Source organism: Aedes aegypti, chromosome 1 (assembly GCF_002204515.2).
Source record: "Aedes aegypti strain LVP_AGWG chromosome 1, AaegL5.0 Primary Assembly, whole genome shotgun sequence".
NCBI classification, from domain to species: domain Eukaryota; kingdom Metazoa; phylum Arthropoda; class Insecta; order Diptera; family Culicidae; genus Aedes; species Aedes aegypti.
In genome coordinates this window covers 61,765,859-61,782,868 of record NC_035107.1, presented here as the reverse complement: position 1 = coordinate 61,782,868, position 17,010 = coordinate 61,765,859, and the positions used below count along the sequence as shown (strand labels likewise).

Below are 17,010 nucleotides of genomic sequence, written 5' to 3'. Positions count from 1 at the left end.
TCCTTTTCTAGAGCCGAGTTTGCTTATATAAAAATGTTAAGTGTTTGATTGAAGTCTATTGAACACATGGATTTTGATAAGCAGACCATATAATCAATTGTTGTGCAACAAATACGTTAATTATCCTTTAAAATATAAGAATATGCGACTAAAATTTTCAAAAAAGATACGAAATCAACGGGCCATAATCCATTTGAATCCATCGCAAATGTTCAAAGTACGTTAAAAAAGTTTTGATTTTGTTTCCTAGTGTTACACATTCTGTGAGTGTATTTCTGTTTGCAGATGCGCGCACACACATACATACACCCTAACCCTGACCCAAAATCGAAATGTGTCTTGCTTATCTCTGTTTTTGTTCCACCGGTGTGTGGGTTTTTTGGTATTCTGTTAAGTGTTATACTCTAATATAGTTTTGTAATAGATTTTAATCCCCCTCGGCTACCATGCGGAGTAGAACCGGGGAGCGCAGCTGAGATGATGAGTGATGAGAGTTGGTGTATCTTCATTTTCGCCCTTTTCGTTTCCCCTACATGTACGACGATGATGAGAGTACGTGTGTGTGTGAAGTTCATGTGTGTTTGTTTGTGTTCTATGTTCAGACCCTACGCGTTAACATTTAATTCAATTAAAAGATTTCGCTTTATCACCTTCGGCGCACTTCCTCCGATTAATCTGTAATAGCTTTTTAATAGTAATAATTGGTTAGTATCGTGGCTAGCCGTTGTTATAACTCCATATCCTGCGCTTCGTCTTCGCTGAAATCGGACATGCTGGATTCGCTATCGGTGCTTTCGGTAGGTTCCTGATCGCGGAGGGCTTCCTCGGTCGCGTACCGCCGCACGTAGTCGGCCACCTTCTTCTTGTACTCCTCCGGTTTGTGGAGGTACATGGCAGCGGCGTCCCCATTGAGCGGGTCCACCGGATTGGGGTAGGTCAGTAGTTGCGGCAGGAACGACTCGAAAATGTTCGACAGGTCGTACAGGGCCGTCCACGCTTGATTGATCACGTCCAGGCAAACCGTGCCGGACACTTCGTCAATGTTGGGATGATAGATTTTGTTCATAAAACCGATGCTGGGCGATTTGAAGGGGTAGTGTTCCGGCAGGTGAACTCGAACCTTCCACACTCCGCCCTCGTACGGTGTCGCCTTGGGACCGAAGAATTTAACACAGAACTCGTTCAGACCTCCCAGGATGGTGACCTCGTGTTTGCTCTCGATCAGCTTGATGACGTCGGTGTCCATCCGACGCTTACCGGCACTAGGGGAGGACATGCTTGCTGCTGCGGGAGTGCCGGCGCACGAGGGATGATCGGGTTGATTGCGGTGCTACCAGGTGAAGTCTGGAAGGAGAAAAAAAAAATCAGATATGATAATAATGGGGCTTACGTTTATCCACTGGAAATTATTTGAACGCTTAGGACAGGCCTGCGGGGATTTTATTTGTTTGTTTATTTAGTTAACATCTAACAGGGAATCAACAATTTCATACCACAATGCTCGTTTCGGCGGCATTTCTCGGTTCTAAAGACTGGACTCGGAAAAATGATTCATTTTAAATCGGATAATTCTCAATTTTTCATGGATTAAATAGCTATATATTATCCATATTTTGACATAATTTATGTATTCAAATTTCTCCCCCAAACTGAATGCTCGTACATTTCTCTTAACACTGCTCATGAGCTTCTGCAAAGCTTCATCGGTTTTGAATGTTTTTCCGCTTTTCTTCAACTTCTTCTTCATTATCGCCCAAAACTTTTCGATCGGACAAAGCTCTAGTGTATCTGGCGGGTTCGCCTCCATTAACGCCCTTCGCTTGGTACCAATCCATTACAGGCTTGGCGTAATGGCACGAATCGAGATCCGGCAAGAACAGAGTAGGGGCCGGGGATTTGTTTGGTGTCCGCCTTGATGTACACTCAGGCAAATGGACTATCGATAAACATAGAAACCTCTTATGAAAATTCGCCACAAGGAATCGGGTTGAAATTCATATATTTGCCTTATGAAACGGAAATTTGAAAACAAAAATAGTTTTCACGGCAAGCTGGAATTGAACCAAGGACCTTGCGATCGATAGGCTCGTGGGTACACCCTGCGCCTGTCGACGCCTTGGTGTGAAGTGATGCTAAAACGATACATAAAGCGTTCGTATTGCGATAATGCACAACACGTGTAGCAAAAGTAGCCTAGGCAAACTGCTTCTCCTAGCCGACTTAAACAATGTAACAAGGGACCAGCCTCGGCAGGGCTAATCCTCTGCAGCCAACTCCGTAGTGGGTAAAAACGACTTAACGTTAGGTAAACTCGAAAGAACCCAAATTTGGCTTATTCCATTGATCTTCAACGATGGGTCGGTGCATTTCTCTCTGTATTTGACAACATTTTTGTTGCGAGAGAGGCAAAACAACCCAACCGTGGGTAAAAACTAAATGCAGTTTACCCAAATTTAAGTATAAAGAACTTATTTTCTGGGTAGTTTGATTTCTCCGTGTAGCTCTTCTTGTTTAAAATGCAGACTATTGACATGCCCTATATCAACTGCAGTGATTCGCAGTAGACAGGATGTGCTGGGCCCGATCCACATATATAACATGGTGTCTTCATCCATGTCGATAGCTTGTTAAAATGCATCTTGAAAACTACTTGACGTCGCTATAAAATGTTGCACACATAAACATAGCACTCTAGTAGGGTAATTTGCCCATTATTGCGGTATTCCCTATTATTGCGGTATAAGTATTAAACCCTCATTATTAATCAAAAACTGTATTTTCTATGGATATTATTGATGATGATGGAAGCTTATAGTACTCCCAAGCTGTACCAGATAAATGCTTTGAAAATTAAACGATTTTGATCGTTAGAAGAACAGTTTTAAATGATGCATCAAGAAAAGCCTATATTTTTAACAAGTCCCTCTATCTGCGGACCGGTTTTCATAAGCGTGAATTTTTAGGTTTAGAACCAGAACAATTATATGCAGCGGACATATCAGTTCAGTATTGTGTAGTTACATGATAGATATTGAATTTTGAATAAAAGTTCTATATTTTTGAGAAAAAGCATATACCGCAATAATAGGACAACAAAAATAGATTTTTGCCTATTATTGCGGTATCTGTAAATCACATTCAAAAATTCAATATTTCAATAGTCATTTTAAATGTAATTGCTGGAAATACTAATTGTATCATTAGGATACTATTTTGTGACACAATTTTGTGTCATTGATACATTTATTTATTCAAACAAAAGATTTCTGTTTATCTTTACCCTGTAGTTGCTCTTTTTTACAAATATATTGCAAATAAACACAATGTTTTACCGAAAAATCACGTAAACTGATTGAAAATCGGAACACATACCAAAAATGCGTTGAAAAACTAAGATACAACATGATTGCAAGGAAGCAATCTTTTAAAATTGCATTGGATTGGTGAAAACTAGTGAAAAATATTTTTAAAAGCACCAAAACTGTGGTTATATTTGAGTCAAAAAATTCATTTCTTATATAGCGACTAGTGGTCTCAGATGGAAAAACCTTGTCTATTTACATTATCATTGTCCAGCTACGATGGAAGAAGAGACGAAACCGGCAGAAAATCATTCGATTCTGCTGATTTGTTTTCGAATTGTGACATAAAGTAATGAATTAGTTTTCTTCAAATATATGTCCAAAGTCACACAAACAGTACCGTGCAGTGTCATTAACATTGAGGTAGCATAATTCAAATGCTAGAACATTGTGTGGCATTGAATGTATACTGAATGTAATAAAATCTATGATTTTGGTATACCGCAATAATAGGACGAAATACTGCAATAATAGGACAGGGGAAGAGCTTCAGATTTATGTTAAAAAAATGTATTTTTGATTCCAAAATTTACTTCTTCACTACATTCCACATAAAGGATAGTTTTAACAGTTCAAATTGCAAAATACTACAATATTCAGGGTTTGGACACTGAAATACGTGTTAAATTTTAACACCGTTCCTAAGTCCTCCATAATAGGACGGATACCCTATTACCCAAAATGTCATTATTTTTACCCACACGATAAAAAGTTACACCCAAACAAAGTGTCGCATTTTTTTTTTTCAAGTCCAATCTTTACCCCACGCTTGCCAACTCTACGCCTATTTGTACCAACCGGATCCAAAGTGAACACACATTATAACATAGCTTAATGATCGTAGAATGTTCTTACAGGACCAAACGTAATGTTAGCGGAACGGCAATGGAATGCGAAACCGGTTTGCCAGCATGAATCATACCATCACGACCGAGCTGTCAACGAATGAAAATGAACCAACACTGAGTCGACTAGCATGTTATAGTTCATGCTGGTGAACCGCTACTGCTTTCCGTTGCCGTTCCGCTGTCATTGCGTTTGGGCCTTAACAGTAGACCTGTTCATATTTAAAAAAATGTTTGAAAATCTACCGGACAAGCAATATTCGGAATTCTCATGCCAAGAAAAATGTTTGGTCAAATTTTCAGCTCATTTGATAAAGATTTCAGGATGCTTCAAGTTGAAAATGTGTTTTTGGGCTTATTTCAAGGTTTAAAAAATCATAACTAGCATCTAGAAAATCGAAACCACTTGCTATCGTGAGGGACCGAAATCCTTACAGCACCGAAATCCGTACACTTGACCTAATTATCATTACTTTGGTATTTAAATGGCCTAATATTCAGTATTAAATGGACACATCTAATCACAATAAGTTATAAGTTGCTGGTAATGCCAACTGTATATAAGTAGGCCATGATTTGAAAATTATGAAAATCAAAACGTGATCGCTTGCCATTGTGCGTGTTGTTTGTTTGCCTTCTTAGCGATTTGCTAACAAAAGCGGATATAGTTTTCAACAGATTAACAGTAAAATTCATAATTTGTTGAGCCCGCTGCTTATCACGATGTCTTTGAATAGTAAGTATTTGTTATTCCAATGCAGTATATGCCGTTTCTGACCAGTACAATAACTATTTTTGAGGTTTATTGTGCTGTACGGATTTTGATTCATATTTTCAATTTGAAACTAAATCCGTACACAGGAAAAGTGTAACATATTTCATCATGTTCTAGCCAAAACACATGATACAATGAAGCCCAAATATAGCGCTGGGAATTTGGAGAAAGCCGTTGAAGCATAGCGCAATGACCAGCATTCTGGAAAGCTGCGGATTACACTTGTTCAAATTTGAAAAATGTTTGGAAATCTTCCGGTCAAGCAGTATTCTGAACTCTCATGCTAAGAACAATGTCTGGTCAAATTTTCAGCTCAATTGATAGAGATTTCACTATGCTTCAAGTTGAAAATGTGTTTTTAGGCTTATTTTAAGGTTTGAAAAATCATAACTCAATACTCATAAATCAAAATCACTTGCTATTACCACCTATTGAAAGCTAATTCTATTCTGTTAAAGTTTGTCAAACACGCCAATAAGATTAAATCAAGTTTAAACATCGTTTGATCGAGATTTGTTCACCACAGTACCCAGAAATCACGGTTTTCTGAATATGTATGCTCTAAAAAACACACATTGGTATTATTTTTCCAGGCCCTAGTCAACGGCAAATAAACATAATAAATCTATGAAATCATTAACCATTAACAGCTTACATGTTGCTTTAGGAAATAAATTACAAAAAAATGCCCAAAGATCGAACAACCCATCCCAACCCGATGATAGTTAAATCGTGCATGACACATGTACCGTCGAATGAATGAATTGAACAAGTTAGCATTGCTTTTTCTTTCCAAGTAATGATTGTTTTGATCGTATTTCACTGACTATTCAGAACGATTTGAAAACAATCATTATCATCGACTGTGAAAAAGCAGTGCTAACGTGTTCATATTTTACAGTGAGCTTCAATCACGGTGGTGTTCTTGGCTCACCCACAGCGGATTTACGAATGTGCTTCCTAATTGCCTATTTTTTACAATTTATTTTCTTAAGATAAAAGGTATCTTTAAACGGGATTGAGTTTTAAAAATACATAGTCAACATTGACTATGATTCAAAATCCAAAATTTTCAAACAAGCATGTTCTTTGTGATGAACACTCCCTAAAAATAGTGATTTTCAAGAACCTTGAAGCACAAACCTCAACCAAACTATGTTTAAACTTGCTCCAATCATAAAACCGTGTTCAACAAAAGTTCGTACAATTGAATAAACTATGTAGAGGTATTTCCGATAAGTTTTAATGTTCCGTTCAGTAGTTATGAATTTTCAAACTTGAAAATAGTCCAAAAACACATAATTGATTTGAAGCACATCTAAATTTTCTCCAAATTGAATGAAATTCTGACCACAAGTTCATTTTGACATGAAAAATCAAAATATTGGTTGATTGAAGAACTTCCGGACATTTGAATAGGTCTACTGCGGATGCTTTTGGTATCCCGAAGACCACTGTCAGAGATGCTGTTATAAATCGGTACGCTCAAAAAAAGGTGCTCCCAAAATTTCACAACCGATGAGGAAGCCGGAATTGTGAACTGGGTCCTTGCAACGGCCGCAGCAGGATTGCCGGTGGGTGAAAAGCAGGTATGTTAAATCTATTCATTTTGATGACGTCTGTTCATTTATGCATTAATGTATAGGTAACTTCGTACGTCACTGCTGTTATTCACATACAGTTCACAGTATACGATATGCTAATGCAAAATATGTTAATTTGCGAAGAATTACAAACCATGAAAGTGCTCTTAGAACAGAATGTTGTTCAATTTGGTATGTAACGTCAGTAAAAAAGAGAAGATAAAAATGCCATCTTTAGCATCCAGGTTTTGAATTGTAAGTAGCTGTACGGATTTCGAATCACAGGTGTACGGATTTCAATTCAAGGCAAGTCATTTTTATTCCTATTTTTTTAATGATTTCTACTAAACTTTTAGATCTTGATGTAATTATTTACATCTAAAAAGATGTTAAGGTAACTGAAAAAAGGCTGATCGATTCTCTATACAAACCCACACATTTTAAGCTTAGGCTTTTATCTTGCTCAGTGCGTACACTGAGGAAAAAAATATATCGATTTCCATACGAAACGGGTATGAAATTTTACCAGAAGAAAATATTATAAATTTCATACGATGTCGTTATGAACGAATTAGCTTGTGGTATAGTATGCTTTTTGCAGTACAGTAGTATAGATTCCATAAATGTTTCGTATGAAATCTATGAATACTTGTTATGAACATCAAATTGTACTCGTATGAATCTCAATATATTTGAGTATGACCCTTGTACGACACTTCATGTAATTTATTTTATATTATTATGACTTTTGCAGTATTTCAATTGTAACAAGACATTTCTCGTAGTTTTCTTTGTCTTATAGAATATCACTTATAGCGTCCTTTTCATTCTAAACACGGCCACTTATTGGAAAATGTTGTTTGCAACTTATTAAATTGATTAGAAATGAGCACTTCAATATATGTAAACTATTCTATATTTTTGCAAAAAATTGACAATAAAAACATCATTCACTTAAAAACATAAATTTCGATCGCTGTTTACAAATCAACAGTTTGTATCCCCGTTGAAAATGACATCCAATGGAAGTCTCCTGAAGTCTCCTGGCAGTTTGGCACCGCTCCAGAAAGTTTCTTTGAGATGTTAAACAGATTCTGAAGGAGATAGTCGATTAATAATATGAAACATAAGATAAAATCTAATAACTCAACTTACGTTTTGTTCTACCCTTCTTGATAACCTCGTATTCCCATTGTGTTCCCATTGCACGAGATAAAGCTTTACAAATTTCTTCTTTTGGCCGCCGTATTTACGCTCTACGTAGAATTATCGATAATTACTTTTTACCTCTAAACACGGCAAAGGCCTTCATCAAAACTATGAAATTCGCGAGCTTCTTCTGTATAAACGCCATTTTGTTCCGAATAGAAAGTAGACCAGACTCGATTCATAAGAAAAACGTATGAAATTTTTCAAACAAGGCTTGCATTGGATTTCATAAGCACATCGTATGAAATGTTATAGAGCCTCGTATGAATCTTGAATTTGATTCGTATGCTCTTCATAAACGATTTATGAGAATCATACGAATCGTATGAAATGTTTTTCAGCTAGCAAAATACTGTTTCATACGAAAGGTGTTATGAATAACATAACTCCAGTTTCCTCAGTGTAGGTGTACGGATTTCGGTCCCACACGGTATTACCACTATTTGAAAGCTAATTCTGTTCAGTTAATGTTTGTCGAATACGCTAATAAGATTAAATTGAGTTTTAACATAGTTTGATCCAAATTTGTCCTCCACAGTACCCAGAAATTACAGTTTTTTTTTAATATACATGGTATATGAAACACCCATTGACATTATTTTTTCAGGCCCTAGTCAACGGGAATCATATTTAGAACGAATTGAAAACATTCATCATCATCGACTGAGAAAAGGCAGTGCTAACGTGTTAATTTTTTGTATTCTATGAAGCTCACGGTTGTGCTCTTGGCTCACCCACAATGGATTTACAAATGTGCTTCATAATTCCCTATGTTTTACAATTTATTTTCGTAAGATAAATGGTAACTTTGAATGGGATTGACTTTTAGATATGCATAGTCATCATGTCTGGAAATTGAAAATCCGAAAGTTTCATGCAGGCATGCTTTTCAGTGGAAACACTTCCCGAAAAAAGAGATTTTCAAGAACCTCTAGAGACAAACCTCAACCAAACTATGTTAAAACTTGCTCCAATCATAAAATTGTGTTCGGAAAAAGTTCGTAGAATTGCATAAACTAATATATAGAGGTATTTCCGATAAATTTTGATGTTTCGTTCGGTAGTTATGATTTTTTTAAGCTTGAAAATAGCCCAAAAACACATAATTGATTTGAAGCACACCTAAATTTATTCTAAATTTAGTGAAATTTTGACCAGAAGTTTATTTCGCAATGAAAAATCAAAGTATTGGTTGACTGGGGAGTTTCCAGACATTTTTTAAAATATGAATAGGTCTACTTAACAGTAATTGGGGACTTAGTAACTTTATTTAATCAATTAGAACATAAGTCACCTTCTCAATGCTTATTTCGGTTTCAGTTTTTGCAGACATCTGTTTTGATAACTTTTCGCTTGCATTCATTGGTATTTTCACTGGATTACAGTTTCTCATACTGAATCACTTGAGAACGCTTTAAATGTAGGATTCTTGGTCCAGAGTTACTCCATCATCCGTTACTTCTATCCTCATTCGAAGACAATGTTTAGCTTGACCTAAATCTTTCATCCGAAAACGTTTTTCTAGTTGTTCCAAAACTTTATTCCATTTCTCGTCATTGCTGAATATCATGAGGTCTTCAACGTAAACGGCTGTTAATAGGATTATACCATCTTTGATTTTGGTGTAGGCGCACGGATCGAACTTCGAAGGAATTAGGCTAAAGTTTTTTAAAAGCTACATCCAACTTCTGATTCAACACACGGCTTGCTTGTTTGAGGCCATAAAATGTTTTGCAAAGCTTGCAGACCTTCAACTTGTTCTTTGAATCTACAAAACTTGGCGATGATTCCGTATATATTTCTTCTTCAAGCTCTCCTTGTAAGAAGGCAGTGCTCACATCCAATTGATCAATTTTCAGATTGTGTTCGACCGCCAGAGCAAATAGATACCGCAGCGATCTGTATCGGACTACTGGGACATACGTTTCCTCATAATTCACTCCCTTTCGCTGCAAGTAGCCTTCGATAACTAGACGAGTTTTGTGGCGAACCATTTTCCCATCCGGATTGTGTTTAGTTTTGACCAAGTAATGGTACGAGCTAATGTTTTATTGAACTTGGGTCAGATGGCGCGACCGCTGGTGCGGACTGGATTTCTTCTACGTCTTCAATCGGTGGCACAGGGCGTGTTCCCGATGCACCTTCGTCACGACAATAAACTTCGAGTGAAGCCTGGCGATTGCGACAGGAAATTGCACTTCCTCTATTAAGATTTCCCATGGTAGTTGCTGCGTTGCTGGATCTGGCACCTAGGAATCGTAGCGGGGGCGCATTTGGTTGACGTGCGATCTCACCAGCTTCGACCTCGTGTTCGTATCCAGTAACACGATATAGTGAACGGAACCTTTCCGCTGGATGACTCGACCTGGCATCCAAGACTTGCTGTTTCGGGAATGCTGTTAAACATACAACAGGTCATCTTCTTTGAAGTCCCGCTTGACTGTTCCATGCCGACGGTTGAGCTGGTCATTCTACTTGTGGTCTTTGACTGCCGGGGCTACAGTATCAGTATCTTCAAAAGGTCCAACGATTCTGCCGGAGACACCGACTGTGGTGTGTTTCGGTTTGGTGTTGAACAGTACACGTAAAGAAATGTCGCGTTTCAGCCTGGTACGTGACTTGAAGGTTGCTGATGGTGTCGTCGAGAATTGGTGGCTATCATGTAATCTCCATCTGGTCTACGTTGTGCTGACATCAGTCGGGACAGGAAACCTGCGTAGCCGAGGTTCGTTATCGAAACGTGCTTGATGTCGAAGTTGTACAGCAGGAGTGCCAAGGCCCAGCGTTGCAAGTGGTTTGCTGTGTATACCGGAATCCCCTTTGAACGGAAAACCTTGAGGAGTCGGTCTGTAAAAGAAAATGGCGTCCGTAGAGCATTTTGTGGAAACGAATGACCGCGAAGACCAGGACCAATGTTTCTTTTTCACTTGGCTATAGTTCATCTCTGCTTGTGTCAGTGAACGAGAGGCATTAGCGATTGCCTTCACCCCTTCGGTCGGGAACCGACGCATAATAACAGCGCTAAGACCGTAGCTCAATGCATCCTCTTGGAAGGGTCATAGTTGGTAAACAGCTGATTGGAGAGGAGGGTGGTCTCGAACTGTTCGAAGGAATGCCGGCAATCATCGGTCCAATTCCAGCGGGCATCCTTTTTGAGTAGATTCCCCAGGGGTGCCCGAAGCTTCATCTGCTTGAAGAACCGACCGTAGTAATTCACAGCACCGAGGTATGAACGGAGCTGCTGGAGACTTTCAGAGGCTGCATCATGGTTATGGCTTCAGTTTTTGATGGATCGGGGGTCGAATACCATCCTTATTCACTATGTGTCCGAGGAAATTGATCTGGGAGAGTGCGAAACGGAATTTTTCGAGATGTACAGGTAAGTGAAAACCATATTCACGAATACGTTCGAAAACGGCGTGCAGATTGCGATAGTGTTTCTGTTTGGTGCGACCAGCGATGGGAATTGCATCCAGGTGTGGCTTGACTGCAGGTATGCCGGCCACCATGCTGTCGATGATGCGCTGGAAAGCGCCGACTTTATTCCAGGGGGCAGTCGTTTGCACTCGAAAGCCACGATGAGTGTTCACGGTGAGCAATTTTCTTGATTCCTTCTTCACCTCAACCTGCAGGTAAGCGTCGAATAAGTCGAAATGTGTGAAGTAACATGTCCAAGCACGACGACTATTGAGCTACCCAGTCCCAAGGCGGGTCCAGCTCCTCCTAAGGTGATACATTATGGTCACTTTGTGTAGAAAACCAGGAAGGGTAGGTGAGGAAGGGCTGGCCGTTTTGTTTACAAACATCTGGGATAGGTAGTTGGACAATTGACTTCTGATTGGTTGGAGAAACAGTGTTATCAAGAATTATTCTAATACGGTCGCACCTGCTCCATGTGTGCTCTATACCTGAGACGAGACTCGCGAAGACGGTCTTATTTTTCTGTGATTGCTGAGTTTTTTCTTATTCCACTTTGTGTTTATACCAATCATGCGCAAGCCGTTCAAGCTTTCACATGAACATCTCAGCAAAAAATGATTGCGTTTGCATCACACTGAATCATAAATAGCATTTTAAGTGAAATTTCATGCCTGCAAACGTTGCAGACATTAGAAATAACTTATCTTGTGTTTAGATTTTTAGCAACTTCGGAAAAAATTGCTCCCCCGACTGAGGTTTTTAATAACAGTTTATTGTGAATACAATACTTTTTACTTTTGCAGCCATAAAAACGGCGGGCTGCATTTGACGTTTCGTGACAGTGGAATCTGGGCTGCATATGACGTTGATATTTTTCCTCTTCGCGAGTGTCTCTCAGCTCTATACTTCTTTCTCTCTTTTCTACAATTTCGTCCCCACTTATGGCAGCACGGTTAGTTTTATTTTCAGCATCTTGCGAGCAAGGCAGTAATGACTTCTGATTGGTTGGAGAAAAAATGATGTCAGAAATTATTCTAATGCAGCCGCATCTGCGCGTAGCATACTCTACTTTTTTACAGAGTAGAATGAACCAGCCTTGCCCAGTCCGAGAATCGAACGAGAGAAATGATACCGTTGTTCTGAAGCCTTTCGAGTTCTGTATCTGCCTTGAGGAGTGCAGCGTACGCCATTGGTCGCTTCGGACAATGGGAAGGACGTGCGTTAGGCTTCAGGTACAGCTTCACTTGCGATTTGGTGAACTGACCGACGTGTTCCGGAATGTCTCCGGGAAGTGTTGTTTAAGTAGACTGACGTACTGATCGGAATATTGGTCGGGACGATGAGGAACGGCATTGACCAAGCAAGTAACCTAACAGATCCATAGATTCCAAGAACGTTAAGTTCTGCGTTGTCCGAGATGAAATGCGACCGGTTTTGGTAACATTTTTTATGGTGATCTCGGCTTGGACCTCAGCGAGAAGGTACCAGTAAAACCAGATTCTTCCGACGGTTGAGTGGGTAGCTGTCCGAAACTGATCCAAGTATCTTTCGATATGATGGTGATGTCGGATGCCGAGTCGTGCTTAAGCTTGACTGCTACACCGTTGAGCTCGACCGGAATGAACTTTCGCTTACTCACTGGTTCGCAACATTGGACCGTGTGGATGCTTCTCGTCTTGACGTTATCTCTTGGCTTCGAATGCTTGGATGGCTTCGAAGCTGTGGGCTTGTTGCTGGAACAGTACCCTTCCATGTGTCCCTGTTGCTTGCATCTTGAACAAATGTGCAAAGCGAACGGACACTCACGAACATAGTGCTGGTCACCAAACTTTCAGCGCAGACAGACGTTCAAGTTAGACTCAGTCACTTGTGTAAAAACATGGCCGCCACAAATCGCCAAGTGGCAATAAGCTAACAGATGGCGTTAGTGGCGTATGCGTCCCGCCACCACCCCGATCACATTTCGTTGACAGCATGACACACAACCGCTCCCACAGCCCAACGTATTTTGACAGCTACTAAAGGTACGCTGCATTTTTGTCTATCTTACACGAAAACACTCACACAGATAAAATAGTTATGAAAATCCGTCAGATTTGTACTGAAATCGGAATATAAATTCAATTAATTCAATTGGTTTGTTTAGAAGTGTCCATTTTTTTTTACATATCATGATTCTACGTAAAAAGTAGAGCCAGAATCCAAAATGTTATAATTTTCCGTGCCCTGGAACTATTTTTAAAATAAATTTGAAGTTAGTATGGAAATCGCTTTTAAATCATTGCTCGGCAAATGTTACTACGGGACAAGCTGTTATTATGTAAATTAAAATCTCATTGAGTCTACTGATTTAAATCTTCATTAATCATTTATAACGTCAAAATTATGATATTGAAGCGCTATCAATTTGTATTATACTTAGACAAATCTACTCTTTCGATCAAGCTACGAAAACTTTTGCAGAGCCAGTTTTCACCGGTTTGATACTAGAAAAGCGCTTAAATTTCACCATCAAACTATCGAATTGTTATGTTCCGACATGCAGGAGCAAATTATATTCCAAGAAATCATAAAACAGAACCATGTAAACCGGTTACTTTCCATAGAGTTCCAACGATCAATGTGCAGAGAAACCGATGACTAACATTTTTGAGCTAAAACGTGAAAACAAATACCACGAATCTTTTCGTATGTTCCAAGCACTTCCGAGAATCAGATAGCAGGACTATAGCGGAAGAAAATAAAAAAAATCCCAATGTAAGTTTTGAACAACTATCGAAATTTAAATTATACTGAACAATAAACAACAAGCAAATGTACCTTGTGTTATTTATTTTATTATACCTATCTAAAAGACCGAAAAGGTCTATCGAAAATCTTCCGAAAACACTGTTGTAAAGCTTGAAACTTTTCAGTATACGTAACTCAAAACCGACCTAAATGTCACTCTTACTCCTTTGTATTTGGGCCCCTCATGTGATCAAGACGTTCGGTCAAATTTCCCAAATTATATCAGATTCAACTCCTGCATTCCGTACAATCAGGCCTTTCTATGTACATATAGTAAATAAATTCTTGTATATAAAATAAAAAAAAATCAACTTGCACTGCTAGTTATTTCTGAGAAAGGTAATGGGTTGTGATGAGAAACATGAAAAATACTCCTCATAAATAGAACAAATGCATTAAATGACCTCCCAATCGGATACGTAACAACTTATTCTGCTAAATTATCGATATTTTGTTATCCTAAATACCTAAATTTACTTAAATTGCATTAAAATATAACAAATTCCATACAAATCCGGTAAAAGTTCATAACTATCTACTAATACCAATGCACAGGCGTGAATAGCATACCTTCTATAGCTGTCAATATACTTAGCCCACAGCCGACGTGCTCAACGCTAAAAACTATGCACCTTTTTTTTGCGCTGGGTGGGTGATGTTCCCTTTTGGATATAATTTCTCATGTAAAAGTTAAATATATCCATTGTAATTTTTACCACAAGTTGGCGTTTAATTTACTCACAGATTCATATTCATGCTAGTATAACACCCTTGAATGATTGTTACTCATGTAAAATAAATTGGCGTGAAAGTATCACAATTGTGTGAATCATTATTGAAGTGATTGTTTTGATAGTTTTGTTCAGTGGGTGGTGGACTGGGTGGTAAGCGAGACGACCCCATTAAACATTTTGACAGTTAACAGCCGACTAAATTGGTTGAAAAATCGGTCGATTGTTGCACCGACGCTTATGGAAGTTTAACACAGCGATCAACTGACTAATCACCAGATTAAATCGGGTGGCCGACGAAATCTGGTGTTTAGTAGGTCAACTTGCTTGGATTTTACTTAAAATGCCGATTTATCCACCTATTTAGTAGGATTACGTCGGCCCACCCTATCAAATCGGGTGATATTCGGTTGATCCCTGTGTTAATCTTCCATAAGCGTCGGTGCAACAATCGACCGATTTTTCAACAAATTTTGTCGGCTGTTGAACTGTCAAATGTTTAATGGGGGATGAAGCCACGCGGTTTTACGAGCTGTCACTGTACTGCAGCAATTTGCTCCCTAGGTGACACCACGGTAGAATTTACACAGGAATTTTAAACAAATTTGTTCCTACTTAAACGTCTGTCTGCGCTTTCAGCATGGCGTTTTGGGTACTTTCTTACTTTTCACAAGATTCTTCAGGTTGCGAGAGAAAATGTTGACATTGCGTGCTTCTTTATTCTCCACCATCAGTGTGTCTTGTTCGAGGTTGGCTATGCGGTGGCATTCTTTCACGAGATTCTTCAGGGTTACCTTTCTGGTGTTCGTTGACTGCGGTTTCGTCGGCTTCCTGCTTCGAAATCAATCTGGAATCCACAGACGAAACGGAGCGCTTTGAATTGATCCGCGGTGAGCTTCAAAAGTTTAAAAGCTTCACAGTGTTTGCAGCATATACGGTGAAGTGGTCCGCGTCACTTCTGTCGACCGAACAGTTTCTTCAGCTTCGTGACGGTCTCCTCCAGCGAGTCCCAATCCGGGGGTGATTGGGAAGAATCGTGTTCACGTACTTGTCGTGCAAAGATGTGCTTAGCTTGCGAAGAGGCAACCTCACACGGGTGGCATCATCCAGAGATTGGCCATCCTGCGTGATGACGTCCTCATACCTTGCGTATCAGCTATCGAGGAAAACGCCTCCGTCCAGATGGTACTGGAAATCTTGGATTCCACTTGCCAATGACTCGATGATCTTCTCGATGCCAGCAATCGGATTGCCTCGGTGCCCCAGGTTTTCGATCTGTTGCTGCTGAGTTTCAATCTGCTGCTGCCGCGCGACGAGATTGATGAGCTGCAGGATTAATTTTCTTGATTGGCGCTTGAGTGAAAAAATCTTAAGGGTCTTCGAGTTGCTTCCAAACTTTTTCTGTCCCATTTCCTCCATGCTGGGTTGTTTCTTCCGGAAGAGGCGGTTCTGCTGTTGCCGCTTCCATCTATAACGATCCACGTTCCTTCTTCTGGTAACGCACCCTCGAGATGCTGCGCTTATACAGTTGCGACATCTGATTGCTTTAGCCGTTCTAGGTCATAGTTTTCCTACTAGTGCTGTAAAAAATACAATATACGACTACTGAATTGTTAACCTTTCGGTCGTCGCGCGAATTTTTGTAACGCGAGTAGTCGCGCGTTGTACTTTGTATAACACCCTTGGTTTCGCGAACATCCCAGAAGTCTGACCACTTAGAAAGATGACGTCTTCGGCAAAATTGTTCAGTAGCTTAAGGGCTATTATTATTATAGCCAAGAATTGCCGTTAGGCGGCGCTAGTGAGCATGAAACTTTTGTTTATCAGATCTCATGATCCTGAGCACTTAGAAAGATGACGTCTTCGGCAAAGTTGTTTGGTAACTCAAGGACTATAATTGTTTGAGCTAGTTGGTTCAAAATTTTGCCACCAGGCGGCGCTAGTGACCATAAGACATTTGTTTCGGAAATATTTAAGAAGCCTGATCACTTAGAAAGATGGTGTCTTTGGCAGAGTTGTTCAGTAGCTCAAATTCTTTCTTTGTTTAGACCCTGAGCTTCTGAACAACTTTGCCGAAGGTGCCTGTCTAAAAAGTCGAGATCCTGCAGTATTCGCAAAACAAAAATTTCATGCTCACTTGCGCCGCCTGGTGGAAAAATACCCTATTTATAGGCTCAAATAATGATAGCCCTTGAGCTACTGAACTACTTTGCCGAAGACACTATCTTTCTAAGTGGTCAGGCTCCTGAGATATCTGAAAACAAAAGTTTCATGCTCACTAGGGCCGACTAGTGG

General features: G+C 39.5%; 1 protein-coding gene across 5 annotated transcripts in view; it reads right to left on the bottom strand.

The window, feature by feature from the left end:
• Window positions 1–267: 267 nt before the first annotated feature.
• LOC23687938 (ubiquitin-conjugating enzyme E2 H) overlaps window positions 268–17,010 on the bottom strand; it is a 42,587-nt gene continuing 25,844 nt past the window's right edge. For all 5 annotated transcript variants that reach the window (XM_021837507.1, XM_021837516.1, XM_021837515.1 and 2 more), the window contains one exon: window positions 268–1,344. In XM_021837507.1, coding sequence (XP_021693199.1) covers window positions 728–1,276 — 549 coding nt within the window. In that variant the 5' untranslated portion in view covers window positions 1,277–1,344 and the 3' untranslated portion in view covers window positions 268–727. The remainder of the gene's footprint in view (window positions 1,345–17,010) is intronic.